The sequence below is a fragment of the Agelaius phoeniceus genome, chromosome 3 (assembly GCF_051311805.1).
Source record: "Agelaius phoeniceus isolate bAgePho1 chromosome 3, bAgePho1.hap1, whole genome shotgun sequence".
NCBI classification, from domain to species: Eukaryota; Metazoa; Chordata; class Aves; order Passeriformes; family Icteridae; genus Agelaius; species Agelaius phoeniceus.
In genome coordinates, this window is record NC_135267.1 from 26,876,352 (window position 1) to 26,892,262 (window position 15,911).

The 15,911-nt window shown below is 38.2% G+C and overlaps 1 protein-coding gene across 2 annotated transcripts in view; it reads left to right on the plus strand.

Annotated features, from left to right (window-relative positions):
- The window catches only part of BMP5 (bone morphogenetic protein 5), a 54,841-nt gene that overhangs the window by 22,260 nt on the left and 16,670 nt on the right, over window positions 1-15,911 (plus strand). For both annotated transcript variants that reach the window (XM_054630009.2, XM_054630010.2), the window contains exons 2-3: window positions 1,863-2,055; window positions 7,839-7,987. In XM_054630009.2, coding sequence (XP_054485984.1) covers window positions 1,863-2,055; window positions 7,839-7,987 — 342 coding nt within the window. The remainder of the gene's footprint in view (window positions 1-1,862; window positions 2,056-7,838; window positions 7,988-15,911) is intronic.

A 15,911-nucleotide genomic window follows, 5' to 3' on the forward strand; every position in this document is an offset into this window, starting at 1 on the left:
AACCCATGTAAGCAAAATATGCACTTGAGCCAAGTAAACCTCACAGTTAGCAGACAATTTTCCTTTTGTCAGCCAGGAGAAAGTTCATTTTCACTGAAGATAAAGTGTTCTTATAGCCTATATATTTTATTTTTTGTGGTTCTTAAGGCAATACAGACTTGTATGTAAAAAAAAAAAAAAAAAGCTAATGAAAGCAAGGAGGGTTTGAAAAGGTGACAGGGAAGTACACTGTAAAGAACTAGTTACATGACTACAGGTGACTTAACTAGTAACTACTGCTCTGAAAATAGTGTTAAATACCCTTTGTTCAATAGCTCCCACTTTAATATGTCCATAACTATACCCTTATATGTCAAGCCCAAAATTATTTTTTTATCTTTTAGTGGATTTCTATTTTGTAAGACAACATATACATTATAATAATACAGATATGTAGGTTTATATATAAAATTATATAATTATATGTATATACATGCAAACACATACACATTATGTATGTAGAAAGAATTGTTTGGGAGGCATGTATATATAAGCATGTAAGTATAAATATTGTAATAATTTACACGTTATTCATACATGTAGCATTTAGTAATGCAAATGTGTGCTTTTTCAGAATAGACATTGTTCCTCCCTCAGATCTGAGGACTAAAATGCAGTCAAAGAGCTGGGATTACAGGAGAGAGTGTTTAGGGAAGCTGAGTGTAGCCATAAATGTTTAGTTGGTTATAAAACCAGATCCCAACTCTGCATTTTAGACTTTGTCCACCATCAGTTATACAAAGCACGTATGTCACCAGGCAGGTAGAACTTTCCAGAAGACAGAAATTCTGTCTTCCAACGGAGGACAGCTTATTCATAGGTCAATGATATGTTGTACTCTGTGGAAGTGGAAACCATGGATCATTTTCCTTTCCACATCCCTAAAATCTGAAGTATGAATCCCATAAGGCGATCATCAGCCAGTACTATGGCCTGTAGTTTCCGTTGTCACATCAAAACACATATTCCATTGCAAAAGTTGCTCCTAAATCAGAATCAGAACTGCAGCAGACAATAGAAATAGACCCAAACCAGTTATAAATTAAAATCATCTGGTTTGTTCCTCTTAAAATTCCGTAGAAACCTCAATTAAGCAATCATGAGGCTTGCTTTTTTATATTAAACTGTGGCAGTGTCAGAAGCAATGGGAGCTGCACCTGCCCACCAAGAACAGGTTTGAGGGGACTTGTCAAGCCAGAATTGTACATCTATGCTGCTGGGGTGCCAGGACCACTCGGCCCTGACCCACAGTTCCTTTTCTGACCACTGGAAAGATGAGGTGCATGCCATTAGAGTACAACTTGTGTTAATTTATATGGCTTAACTGCTTCTTAACTATACAGTTGTTGCAGTGCACTCTAGTACCACTTTTATTATGTTAAACGGAAATAAGCTGCATTCCTCTCATCAGCCTGGTTATTAGAGGCAATTAGTGTTTTTCAAAGTCATCTATAGTTCTGACATTGCTATTGCTGTGCTTATGGCTACACTGAAGTCCTAAATCCTTTCACAGCTTTTAGTTTGTCCATATTTCTAGTTGCTTTACAACATGCCCCCTTTCAGCTTTTTTTTGATATTCTTTCACTCTAGCTTCTGGAATTTATATAAAAGCCACGGAGGTTTTTTTTTCCTTTTGAACTGAAGATACTGGGCTGGTGGAATTTCCTTTAACTGGAAGTATGTCTGGGCTTGTGGTTTTATTATTTGCACAGTTTCATATTGTCATGTTTGTTAACCCCCAAGCAGGGGGAATGCTCCATTCATCATGGGAAATGGGCATTTGTTTCACATCTTTAATTTACATTCAATTCTTTTTCTCACAGTTGAAAGGGACAAGGACTTCTCCCACCACCGAAGGCACTACAAGGAATTCCGCTTTGACCTGACTCAGATCCCTCATGGAGAGGCAGTGACAGCCGCCGAGTTCCGGATATACAAAGATCGGAGCAACAGCCGCTTTGAGAATGAAACCATTCAGATCAGCATCTATCAGATCATCAAGGAGTATCCCAACAGGTATCCCAATCCTGGCCTGGACTCATCACATGCTGAATTCCATCCCCTTTGCCTGTCTTAAGTTGGGACAGTATTTGATCATACACCTGACAAGGCATCGTTGCTACTGCTGTGGCTTGTGCAGTGTTAAGGCAACAACAGCAAGCCCTGAACAAGAATAGAACTTAGGCAACAACAGCAAGCACTGAACAAGAATAAAACTTACCTTAAATGTAATTTATTCCAGGGTTATGTCCAAGTTCACCAAATAATCTGCCCATGCACAGAGCAGGTGATGTTCATGTTCTCAGCGAGCAAATGGTGGAGTCCTGTGCACAGTCCAAGTGTATGGGTTTGGGAAATGAACCATTTGCTGACACTGAGGTACTGCAAGCCAAGATTCACTTAGCTCCTTAGAGGCAGAAAGATTGTCTAACTTTTGAAGCGTGGCTTTTTTGCTTGAGTTTGACAATTCTGCAGAAGGTAATTAAAAGATAAACTCATGCATTAACTTTAAGATCACATGTGCATACTTAACACATGCTGCTCACCATAACTGAACATTAAAACAAATCAAAGAATCATCTAGGCTGGAAAATATCTTTGAGACTGAGTCCAACCATAAACCTAATGTTGCCAAATCCACCAATAAACCATGTCCTAAGTGCCACATATGATGTTGCATGAGCAAATCCTTGAATTTGAGTTTGCAGAGCTCTGTGTATGACATGTTTTCAAGACTCTACAAGACCTCAGTAAATTAGCCGATTTCACCAGGCAAAGTAGCTAAGTACCTGAAAATTATGATTGAAAACTAGTATAAATTCCAAGATGCTTCTGAAAAAGCTACATAGACCCAAAATATAGGGATTGAAATTAAATTAGTTTATGTCTTTTCTCAGAAAAGGCAGGGGGGAAAGAAGTTCTATTTTAAGATAAACAAAAACTCTTCTTCATCTTGGAACTGATTTCTATCCCAGGAAGGTTTGGCAAAACCAAAGAAAATGTCAGCTTAAACTTGCAGAGTATTTGGTAGGAAACAAAAGCCTCACCACAAGTTATCTTGAAGGCTGAGCCAGAATTCAAATCTCCTTTCTGCCCACAGAATCTTGAGCTTGTACCCTCCAGGTTAGATCTCTGAACTCCAAGTTATAAAATATTTATGGCTGTAAACAGGGATTCATTTTATACCAATGGAATCCACAGGAGGGAAAGCACTCATCCTTACAGAATACCTTTCGCTTAGTAACTTTGGGGATGAAGAAAATAGTATTGGGGTTTTTTTGGTTTTTTTTTTACCTCTATCTTCAGCTTCCCAAAAATTCTTTTGACATAGGTTCTAAAAGAAACTTATTGGAGGAAGGAATGAAGCAGGGAGGAACAAACCATATCTTTTTCAAGAGCACAGGTCAAAGCTAAGGTGATGAAAGCTTTTCACCTGAGAACTCAGAATTTTTTGTGAACTAATGGGAAAAACTATTTGTTCTAATACTTTTGAAGTTTTCTTTTTAAGTGTTTGAATGTTTTCAGTTGGTGGTTTGTATTCTAATTTAGAGAAAGCAAAACTCTTTGCCACTAAGATGAAAATCACAGTTATTACCTGACTTGTTGAAATGGCAACTGCCTCTTTGAAGGCATTAAACAATGCTTTTGATTTCTTTCAATGCATAAACAGAAATTTATAAATGCTTTTAATTTGCATCTACAATTATAAAAGCCCCATATCCTCTAATGGAAGCATGCTGCTGAAAGGAGGAACAGGCAATACACCATGCATTTGATTTCACCAGTGTAACCACAGAAGCTTCAGATGTAGACTAAGTGTTCCTCTCCTAGTGTTGATTTTGACAGTTTCTGCTAATATGTAGGGATATTATAGGCAACTGCCTCAGTGGAACAGGACAGGAGAAGACCACAAGCTCTTCACTGTTCAAATTAGAAACAACAAAAATTTTCCATGGGCCCCTTGCTGTCTCCAGGCAGAAGAAACCCTAAGACAAGCTCCTAGAAATTTTTATTTTTCCAACAAAACCATAGCTTTTGCTTTTGTGGCCAGACTTCACTTGTGGTTTTCTTGACTTTATCACCTCAGGTTTATTTGACATATGTACATTAGGTTTCAGGTACAAAATTTTTAGAAGCTGTAACTACAGAATGGGAGAGGAAGAGAACTTTGAAGATGGAGAGGCACTGGAACATGTAGCCCACATAAGTTGTGAATGCCACATTCCTGGAAGCTTTCAAGGCCAGGCTGATTGGGGCTTTGAGCCACAGGTCCTAGTGTAAGGTGCCCCTGCCCATGGCATGGGGTTGGGTCTTGATCATCTTTGAGGACCTATCCAACCCAAACCTCCCTCTGATTCTATGATTCTGTAACATCCCACAGTCCTTACTAGTGACATTCCACAGCAGAACTGCTCCTGCACCCTCTGCTTTGAGCAGGACACATGGGTGTGTGACAGGACTCTGCAATCCCAAACAGTCCTGCTGTGCTTTCAGGCACACGGCTCAGGGTTTCCAAGTTGCATACTAAGGATTGTGCTGTAGTCTCAGGCATTCTTCTGTCTCTATGGCAGCATGGCTACTGAAGTGTGTGTGTTCAATTCCCTTGGAGTTTGCTGAAGTTCCAGTCTTTGGGATTAAAGTTTTTTATTTGGTCTAAGGAAATGTACAGCATGGCCCATAGCAGGCTGACTTCCTATGGAGCCCCACCATCGACTCCTATCCAAGTCTTTTCTCAAGACAAAAGTAAATATTGTCCAATTGATGCCAAATCTTGGTTCATGATTTGGTGGCAGCTAGCCACTAATTCAAGTAAACTCTGAGGGCTGTTTTTACATTAGGGAATGCTCAAGTGGCAGTAAGATACAAAAGCCAGTTTCCAGAATGAGGATGGAGGTAAAACAGCATTATTGGGATGGCCTATTACACTGTAATGATTATTTTATCTGATCAAGGACTGTTCTGGCTTTCAAGGAACATGTAGCTGGTTTGTTCCACCTTTTCTTCCTTAAGGGTCCCAGGAGATGTGGAGCTTCTTAGATGCTCTGCCTTCAGCCTCTTTGCTGAAATTTTTGACTGTGATAGCATTTCTCCTTTATAAAACTGATCACTGGGGACCAGACTGAAATCACTGAACTGAAAGAGCCTCTGTAAAGGTACAGCCAATCGGCTGCATTCTGCATTTTGGGCTATTTACGACATAATGCCTTGGGTTTTTATTACATGTTGTGGGCTATATTTTAAATAGAAATACTTTTTAAAATTCAGCCAAAATTTGCAGCTGTTTTTCATTTTAAGTGTGATTGCACAGAATAAAGGAGAATTTTAAAATTAAAAATGTCACAACATATGATGGGAAGTTTGAATGAATGACATGAGCTAATGGGGGAACCCTGATCCCAGAGCTCCTGCTGCCTTCTCAGGGGTCAGGGTTTTTTTTTTTTTACCCTGTATCTGTATCAATTGCGGAAGAAGTTGTTATTTTCCCTGAATTTTTTTCTCTGTGTTTTACAGACTTTGAATTTCTGTAGTAACATGCTGTTGTTGTGTGGGCTAAATTACTAGTATTGGTCCAGATACATTTTCTCCATTCTTCTATGTGCTCTCAAGAATCAGTTCTGTTTTTCTCTAAGTAACCCCAACTCATTTTCATTTCATTTGCAGAGGTAATGAGTAAGAGCAATCTGTCTCTTTAAAGTTTATTACCTTAGCCAGATCACTGTACTTGCAGAGACACAGACAAGTATTTGAACTTTAGTTTGAGTTTTTGCTGCAGTACAAAGTAATAAAGTCAGATTGAGGAAAAATTTGTCCCTCATAGGCATTTCTGGACTGGACCATTAGTAGTGCCTTATTCTGATTTGGCATGGGAAACATTGTGATTTTGAGAACATTTAGTATCAGTCCTGGATTTGGAATGGAAAGACTCTATATGAGAAAACAATTATGTATTCTAGGAGGAGAAAAGACAAGTGTGGAACTATATCCCTGTGGTATTGTAGTATTTTATATTCCAAACACCTTTACAGTTTTCTATTAAATCTACTGAGTGATGCAAAATTATTTCTAAATAAAAATCTCAAAGACTATTACAGTCGGAACTTTTCAGGTTTAAAATTCTGATAAAACTGCTTATTAGAGAAAAAAAGTTGGCATTTAAGACTCCAGAGAGTACTATTTATGAGCTTGTGGTACGTTGTTAATTTGTTCAGTGCTAGCATAGCAGGTCAGGCTCTTTTGAGCTGTAAGATTTTCTTCATGTTAACTCCAGAGGGGGAATGTAGGTTTTCTCCTTGTGTGGTCATTAGCACAGGTCTACTAGAATGGAAGTGATAAGAGCCCAGCAAAAAGATTATCCTTTAACAGAAGAAAAAAAAAAGGCAACTTGAAACAAAAGCCCTTTCAATTCCCTTTTTTTTAAAATTACCTTCCTTTATAATTTCTGAGCTCTTTAACCTGATTTTGCAGATATATCTCACATATAAGTAAACACATGCTTGTCATCGTTCACTTGGTCTTATTTTCTTCATTATTTAGCAATCACAGTTTCAAAAGGTGCACTTAATGCTTTTCTTAGTATCAGACATTCTAGGTGCATTTACTGTGTTTAGATAAGACAGGAACTTTCTAAGGTGTCGTTGTGATTAAGCATGTAAGACTACAGTGACAAGACACTAGCAATTTTAAATCCACTTTTTCACACAAAGCCTATTCTGGCTGGTTGTCTTTCCTCTTTAAGTGTGAATTCATTTTGTCTGTAAGGCAACAGTACAATTCCCAGATCTGTGTGAGCCAACTCTGGCTTTAGCTGACTCGTACAGTAAAAATTAGAATGAAACATTTTTTTCTTGTATCTTACTGTTTTGACTACTGTTTATGGCATAAAAAATATGTTTCTACAACTATAGATTTAGGTTTAAAAGGTTAAACGGTGAAAACAGTTTTTAATAATGCATGCTGCTTTGTAGAAGCGTGTAAAATGAAACTGGTGAGAGTTAAATATCTTGGGTTTAGTCTGGTCATTGTAGTAAATTATTTGTAATACAGATGATGATCTGGAACCAATTGTGTCACAAGATATGTGGAAACAGAACAAATAAATGACCCATGCTAAAAATTTATTAACACAATTATACTAACTCCCCTGAGCAACCCTTCTGAATTACTGGAAGATTTCATGGGAACAAATTTGAAAATATACCAGGGAACTGAGGGTTAAAATGTAATAATTATATTATTGAATAGATATGTAATTTCTGCTTTGATATAGAGACTTATTTTCCAAACATCTGCAGTAATAGGAAACGGTCTGAACTGCCATCTATTCATGTTTTGTCATAGGATACAGCTGCCATCATATGTTATTAACAACAGATCTTTTTAGCAATGCTATACCTCTGAGTTTTAGTTGAAATTGGGAAGTGATTTTGACATTTTTTGTCTTTTATGCTGAAAAGTTTATAAAAGTGAATCTTCCTGATGCATTCGAATGTTCAGAGATGAATTTTTTATACACGGCCTCAATGATGTTTTTCATGTTGTATCAGGAAGCTGTATTTTTCAGATTTTCCAGAGCTATCATTTTTACATGCTGAAGCTCATTTCAGAAAGGCCTCTTAGGGGAAATACCTGCATTATACTTACCAACTACCTGTCATCTACAGCACATGTTGTACTATGTCATAATGAGGATATGTCAAAGGATTATTGATTTGGACTCCAAGAAGTTATTGTCAGCAAGAAAATTAGGGACAGAGCTAATAATATTTGAATGCCTTAAGTCCCTATTTTCTTTAATTTAGGGATGCAGACTTGTTCCTGTTAGACTCAAGAAAGGCTCAAGCTTCTGATGTGGGCTGGTTTGTCTTCGACATCACTGTGACCAGCAATCACTGGGTGATTAATCCACAGAACAACCTGGGCTTGCAACTCTGCGCTGAAACTGGGGACGGTAAGATCCAAACTACAGATCCCAATGCCTTGTGTGCTCTTGACAAACCTTGCTAGCACCTTTTTCTGGATGGGTGTTTTTTAACTTGACTGGGTGACAATTCACTGAGAGTTTGTAAGCAAATAACACTAATCTTATCCTGCTGTTGATGTGGTGTGCAAATTTTCTAGTATTTTCAATTCTTTAGAACATTGCAATTATAAAACTAACTGAATCAAGTCAAATTGGGTTCAGGCTCCTACATACAAAATTAAGATCCATTTTAATGTTCTACTAGTGATGATTACATTCAGGAAAGTCAGACAGATACGCAGAACTTCTTCTGCAAACTTCTGCAGAACTTCTTCTTGGGCTGAAGCATAGAAGAAGTTATAAAATAAACCTCAGAGCCATTCAAAAGATATAGCATCTGTTGATACTGATGTTGAAGCAAGTTTAACAATAGGGTAATGTGGGAACTGCTTTTCTTTAATTTGAAAAAAAAAAGATTTTTTTAACCTTGAAATGGGTTAAAGATTTGAAATCTTGAAAATTTTAGTTAGCTGAAAATTAGAAAAAACCACTATCAAAACTGAAGGTTTGAGCTGTGGGGGTTTTAATACAAATTTGCTGGGCTACTGCATTATTCAGAGTTATGCTCTTCATTAAATTTGAAAATGCATCTCAGTGCAAAACAATATTTTTAGAAGAAATGTTCTTTACTTAGACTTCTTTAGAAACTAATAAAAAGAGACTTATATACTGTTTTTTCTGTGATGGTTCACTTAATCCATACCACTTTACAAGCAAACTCAGATTTAACTCTTTTTGTCAAAAAGCTTTTTATGTCAGAGGTCAAGGGATCTATGATGCCAGTTAATCTAAACCTTAGCTGACATAATGTTAATGAGTAGCAGAAGAAACCCTGGTGTAAGGATTAATATTTTTTTTCTTCTTTGTTCTGGCTACATTTTCTCATTGGTTTTGATCTAAATTCTCCCTCAGGCTCAGCTGGGCTGCGAACAAAGCATCTCATACTTTTTCAGCAAGTGCCCTGGCTGCTGGAGAGTTATGCAAAAACTGTCCTTTAGGCATGATGCTTAAGAAGAGAGCTGGCAGGCTTGCACCGAAGCTCATGGCCATTTCATCTGGTGTTACCTTATGGTCAGAGAACAGCCAGTGCACAAAGGGGCACCAGTGCAGAGTAGACCCCGTTGCTGCCTTCAGCCAGCCTCCAAAGGCACCACTCCTGAGCCTGGGCTGCATGGGGAGTAGATCTCCTAGGCAGCCTGGTTTAGTGAGGCCATTTTAAAGCTCTTACAATTCTGGGGAGGTGACACCTCCGTCAGGAATCCAAATTAGGTGGGCTGGCTTCTGGCCAGCTTTCCTGCTCCAGAATAAACTCCATCCTTGACTTTTTTTTTTTTTTTCAGGAGATTTGAACACAGAAATTGTTGAAAATTAAATATCCATGAAAGGCATTCATTAAGAAACCCTGCAACCAGCAATTTGTTGGTTCTAGCCTCAAAATTACATCCGTTTGGTAAACTACAGGAAAGTTTGTATGGGTCAAAGGAAACCTTTAGGTTAATACACTGAAGAAATTGTAAAAGAATAGCTCATGTAAATATTTCCCCTGTCCTACTCCCAAGATCGGAAAGGTGATAGATAATTTTCTATTTTAAATTCCAAAGCCACAAACAGCTTTACCTTTTGCACCTTACTTATTTGACTTATGAAGGAATTTGCCTTTTCCCTCACTTTCTATTCCCTTTTTCACTTTATTTGTACAAGGAGTCAACTTCTAGGGACTAAAGTTTTCAAAACTATAGGATAGACCTACGCTACACTACTTCAGCTTAGCACAAGCAAAATCATCCTTTCATGCTCTTACAATTTTGCTCTTAAGGCTTTGATTATTTTTATTGGGTTGCTGTTACTTCTGGAAGCTATTAGAAACACCAGCAGTTGAATGACACGTTTGTGTACAGATGGAACATGAATTTTTATACGACTCAGTGTGTAGCAGACTCGGTTCGTAACCCAGAGAACCCCACCCACCTTTCCTCCAACCAGTTCTCTGAGAGAGCTCAGGGACTGGCTCAAATCAGCTGAAAAACCTTCCCTTGGCTCAAGTGAACTTCAGGCCATGCAGGTCTGAAGCACATTTCTTCATGTCTCCAGCTGTCAGCCGAGTTTACAGGAGGCATAGTACTTCTGTCCCCATAACTGGAGAGATATTTATGATAAAACCTGATCTATTAACCTTTCTATTGCAACAGATCATTAAACTAAATGGGATTCTGGTAAGTAAGAGGATCCCTGATTGAGTTATTCCGGTGCTACACTGGGGTCCTGGATAATCAAGTCTGTAAAAACATACTAATTTTTAGATTTATTCATACAGCCAATATGGGTAACCAATGGTTGCTGAGACTCCAGGGTGCTATTATATTGTTATCACTACCATTAAAAGTAATCTTTCTTACCGTCATCTATCAGAGACATTTTTTGGCAATTACTTGTGTATATTTCTTTGCATCCCTGAAGATGGTGCACAAATAGTAATAATAATGTCTACATAAGGAATAAAAAGAAGTTTGTAACTAATACAAAAGAAAAGAAAATGTGTGAAAAGAAAATCTTTGGAAAAATGTCTGGTTGTTGTAATTCATATTTTCCCCCCTTTGAAAATCCTGAAAAAAGTACAAAAAGCCACATGACACTGGAATGTGTTTTATTTTTTCTTTAGGACAGTATTTGGTATCATACGTCTCATTTTAGCATGAAATGTAGACTTTTTCTCTTAATGGGATATTCTATTTTGAAAAGTAAGAATAAAGGTTTGCATGACACATATGGAAGCTGTCAACATATAATGCACTCTTTCCCTGGGGCTGTGGCAAATTAAGGATCAGGTTTTTTTGATTCTCTTTTTTAACGTATCCTCAACATTTTGCAGCATCCCCTTTTGGCTGATTCTCTGCTTTTGACACCAAAACTCTCTGTCATGATTCAAATGAGAGGTGATCTTTTTCACACTGATGGATGCACGGTTGGATGAATTGCAACATAAAATCAATACAGATGCACAAATAATTTCAAAAGCTCCATGCAACCTCTTCCTGTATATATATCACATGTCTCCTAAGACTTAAAACTTGTTCTAGTGGATAAGCACCTTTGTATTAACATTTAGCATTTTTATAAGTGGACTTATAGCAGTGACCTGAACATCACTATTGCTGAAGTGGTATAAGCAGCTACAAGAGTAATCCTTTTTCTATTTATGTCATTGCTGAGGAGAACCTAGAGTTGTTTACAGAGTATGGGAGAGGGAGATAAAGTGCAATGTGATTGGTGGTGATCCACACAATAAAATGGATTCCAAATACACAGCTCTCAACACAACATCCTGAGTAGCCCCACAGTCATATAGTCATGTGCCTTTTATTAGATTACTGCAGCTCTCACTTATTTTTCATCTACCAGCACACCAGAAGGAAAGAAACTGGTGTCTACTTTGAAAAAACAAAGATTAAGATTTCTGTTACCACATAGTCCAATAGAAGGTTTCTTTGGGTTTTCTTGCTTTTTGAGGTGGGCAGGAAGCCGGAACCCTCAGCTCCCTGACTCTGACTCTTCAAGTATTTTCAAGTATTTTTTTTCCCCAGAGCAAAAGCAAACTTGAAAAAAAATAGGTTACTCAATCCAAGTGAAGCCTGTGGAAGGCTAATTCCCCCTTCAGCGTGAATTTGGGTATGCTCTGATGTGTGTCCCCTGGAAGAGGGTTTGGTTCTTAACCCTGCATGCTGCATGAAGGATTGGTGAAGTTCTTCTCCAGAGATGTTGGGGAAGAAACTAAAAAACATAGTCTCTCTTTTTTACCCACTCTTCCTTTTAGCCTAGATCTTCCAAGGTCCCTTTCTTCAACTAAGCCTTCAGAAGGGCAGCTTTCAGTGTGGCATGGAGTGGCTGATTTGCTCTCAACAACGTGTGGCAGCACTCTGTCCTCTTCATGTACTTGGCTGTATATTTGATGTTGTTTTGGCCTCACCATTACCACACTAAATGTCATTTATTTACCCCACAGCTGCCCCTAGACCACCTTGGCCATGGTAGCTATCAAGTATGCTGGAGGATGCTGCTGGGTTGTTACCTTTAAACCTCTTGATGGATCTGGTATTTACAAGGCAAAGTATGAGGAGCAATGTCTCCTCCATTACTGTCCTTATAGTGGGGAAACTTAGGAAATATGTATTTATATTGATATATATATATAGGCTTTGGCAGGCAATAGCTCTGACTAAATTCTGGGCCATCTGGAAGCCATATATCCATGTTAGCACAGCACTGAACCTGAGCTAATACATCCTGCCCCTCAGCAGGTTTTATTAGCTTGGGCTCAAGCACTGCCTAAGTACAGCTACATTCATTTCTAGTTCAGAGCTGACTTTGGCCAAAATTGTACTAGTTTTAAATTAAACGTGCTCGGCAATGCTGTGGTGTGAAACAAGCTGGAAGGATGAGTCTCAGTCTCCAAAACAGGGTGATCCCATGACAGCTGCCCCCATGAGAAAGGTCCCAGGGCTGCAGTGCTGCCTTGAGGTTCTGTTGACTGTGGTGGAGCTGGCGCAGGATGTAAACGCACCGGGAGCACACTCCTACCCTGAGCAGAGCAGATGATCCAGTTCCAGCAGTCTTTAATTTGCTCAGATAGGTGGAACCACAGTTTCCAGCTGGGTACAAACACTCCACATTGTGTCAGCTTGTAGCAAGTGAACACACCCTTTGTTAGTAAGGGCATACTCACTTTAAGCAGAAGGGCCAAGGAGGGAAGTGAAATGGGCTCCCACCCCTTCTCCTACCACCACTGGTGCTCACTGGTCCTGGCTGTAGAGCTGTGCAAATCACCCCACACCCTTCTCCCCAGACAGATGAAGGATACAGCTGCTTCTCAACACCATTAGTTTAGAGATAATGGCATTTGTGTTCTAGTCCATTCAGAAGGCTTTTATCCATTTTATTCTTTGGTGGATGACCAATTAATCTAATCTCTCCTTGTTTTATTGTCTTCCTGAACACATTTTTTAATGGTGCAGAAAAGCCCCAGGACTCCCACAAGCCACTCACAGTTTAAGTGCATTAACTTGGAAGGATAAATCAAGTACTTACAGAGCATTTTTGTGTATAATTACAACTGATTTTCTTTGTGTAAGCATATATGGTACTGCCACATTATACAGCATATCAGCGTTCCTTATGTGTTCCCAAGAAAGCTTTCTTAGAGCTTTATGAATACCAAAATTAACACAAAAAAGATACCAAAAATTCCTTTAAATGAACTGAGTAAAAACAACTAAATGTAAGATTTGACAAACAAAAGATGAATCTTGACTAAAGCTGTGAAGCCTAGGAAAGGCAGAGTACAGCATCCAAGACCACCCATTTGTCAGAATTCTTTAAAGCCTCCAGGGAGAAGAAGAGTTAATAAAACACATAAAGCATGTGACAAAAGCATATTTTATGTTGTTATAGATAAATGTGTCCACCAAAGGAAAAGTTTGAGCAACAGTTTATGTAGATAATACAATAGGGACAGTAAAAAAATACTTTAGAGTTGGAGTGTTGAGGATGTGTTATATACAGACCATCACATTGGTGTTATTAGTTTTCTCTTGTCTTTTATTAAAATAAGCTTAGGTAGCCAAGCTCCAGCTCAATTCTTTTGTTTCAAGTCCCACTGCTCTTGAGAGTGCTGTTCGGGCATGAAAAACCATGAAAGTTTCTCTCTAATTCTGAAAACTACTGTGTCAGCTTTCATAGTCAGAGCCTATGGGCAGTTTTTTGCTCAAATATGAATTGTTATTGGACCTTGGATGCTCAGGATCTTTCTTCAAAAGGCCTTTCCTCATTTCAGATGTCACTGCCCAAAAGAAGGAAATCCTAGGTGTGGCATTGGAACTTTAATTTTTTTTTTCAGCAAACTGCATTGAAATGAATTCTCAGAATGGCTAAATTTTTCATTTCCAAGTAAAAATACGTAAAATTATGACCAAAATAACTACTGTGACCTAGCAGTAGTGGTTAATCTATAAAATCTGTTTTGTGACTTCTTGAACACTTTTGAAAGTAAATAAGTTCTTTCTTGTTTTTCATAACAAAATGAGTGGTTTGGTGCAGGCTGATGACTCAGGACAAAATAATGGATTTTGGAATTACTTATTGTGCTGTGTTGCCAGTGTAAATCTGGCTAGGATGCATAATGACTGAAAGCTCTTGCAAAATAAGTGGCTGATCAATATTTTACTTAAAATATATGCTGTCTGAGGAGATAAAGCCAAGGCACAGATCTTACTGTCATGAGCATCCACACCGGCAGTCTCGGAAAAAGTCAGCTTTCTGAATGTTATGAAAAACAAGGATATGTCTCCAGGTCAAGACTGCAAGACAGAGTATTATTGAAAGCTTGAAGGGCTCTTGCATTTCCATGTGGAGCAGCTGGAGGGGAAATGAACTTTTAAGATGGAACTTGATCAGTTCATGCAAAGGATTGTATGATATGACTTCATGTGACAGAACTGAAGCAGACAGAGTGACACAGCAAATAGCTCTGCTGTTATCAACCCAAGTGCAATTCCTACTTTGTGGGTGAAAAAATAAAAAAACACAGAATTTTCAGGATTGTTGAGATAGGACCTCATTGTAAGCTGAACTTCACAGTTATTTTTGCAGCAGTGATTCCTTTATTATAAGGGGAGAGAATGTGAAAAGGCAAATAATATTCATTCAGTTCAGTCAGTCAAACCCAAACGTCCATGCAAGCTTTTATGCAAACTGCTAAGGGCACTTTACTATCAAATAGTATAAAAGCCAAAAAGAATTTTAAATGCCAAGTCAAACAAATACATCTTGCCAAAGATTCAGAATCCTATGAATAAGGACTAAGGAGTTCAGCAAATTTGAAACATAATGCTTTAAATAAGTCTTAGTCTCCAAATATACCTGCCAGTGTGTAGAGGAGATAATTGTCAGAGCAGTTTTGAGAAGTACATGCCAAAATGTGAAGAATATAAGTGCTCTGGACTATCACTGCACAGAGTAAATCCATCTATTGTGTTTTTGGGGTTTTTCCTAGGTGTAGGGGCAATTGCAGTGGCTAAGTTCAGTGGAGGAGGCACTAGCAGACTGCCGGTTACTTGCACTTCTTTTCTTCTGAAATCTGAAAAAAATCTTTGAAATCCTCAGAATTAAAGATTTGATGGAAGGACAGAATGCAGCCCATTTTTCAGAATGCTTGACAGCGTTGCTCAGAGATGCTCAAGAGAAGCAGAAAGACAAACCTCGCTGTTTTGGTTTTATGAGTTTCATCTGGCTGAAGCTCTGAGTGTAGTTAAGCAGGTCAGCCTGAGTCATTCAGCTGACTTTAGAAAGTATTGCTTTAATGCCACAGTATGGAACAACTGCATGCCCCAGAGACCTGGATTTCCAGTTGCCATTGAAGCCAAGAGTTTTCGAAATGTTTACAAGAAATGATAGCTTAAAACCACTTACAAAAATGAATGCTACAAGGGGAAATTCAGCATAGAGCAAATATTTTTTTAATGTATACTGAAATTGACACTACAAACAAAAATAAGGACTACCTAACAAGACCATGACACACACAATGGAGCTACTGCTATGGCAGAAAGCTTGATGCTTTTCAGAAGCAGAATGTTTTGAAATACCTCCTGTTCAAGAAGGGGAAATGCTTTTTAGACTGAAGACCATTTTTAAATTTTTTCTTCCTTATTTTTATTTTAATAAAGGATAATAGAAGTTCTGTAAATGCAAAATTTCTTTTGAAAAGAAGCAACCTAAAATGGAGACAACATATGTCGTTTGAATTTCCAAACCAAACAGTTCAGAGATCCTCCATAGAAGAAATATAGTGTCTCAAGGG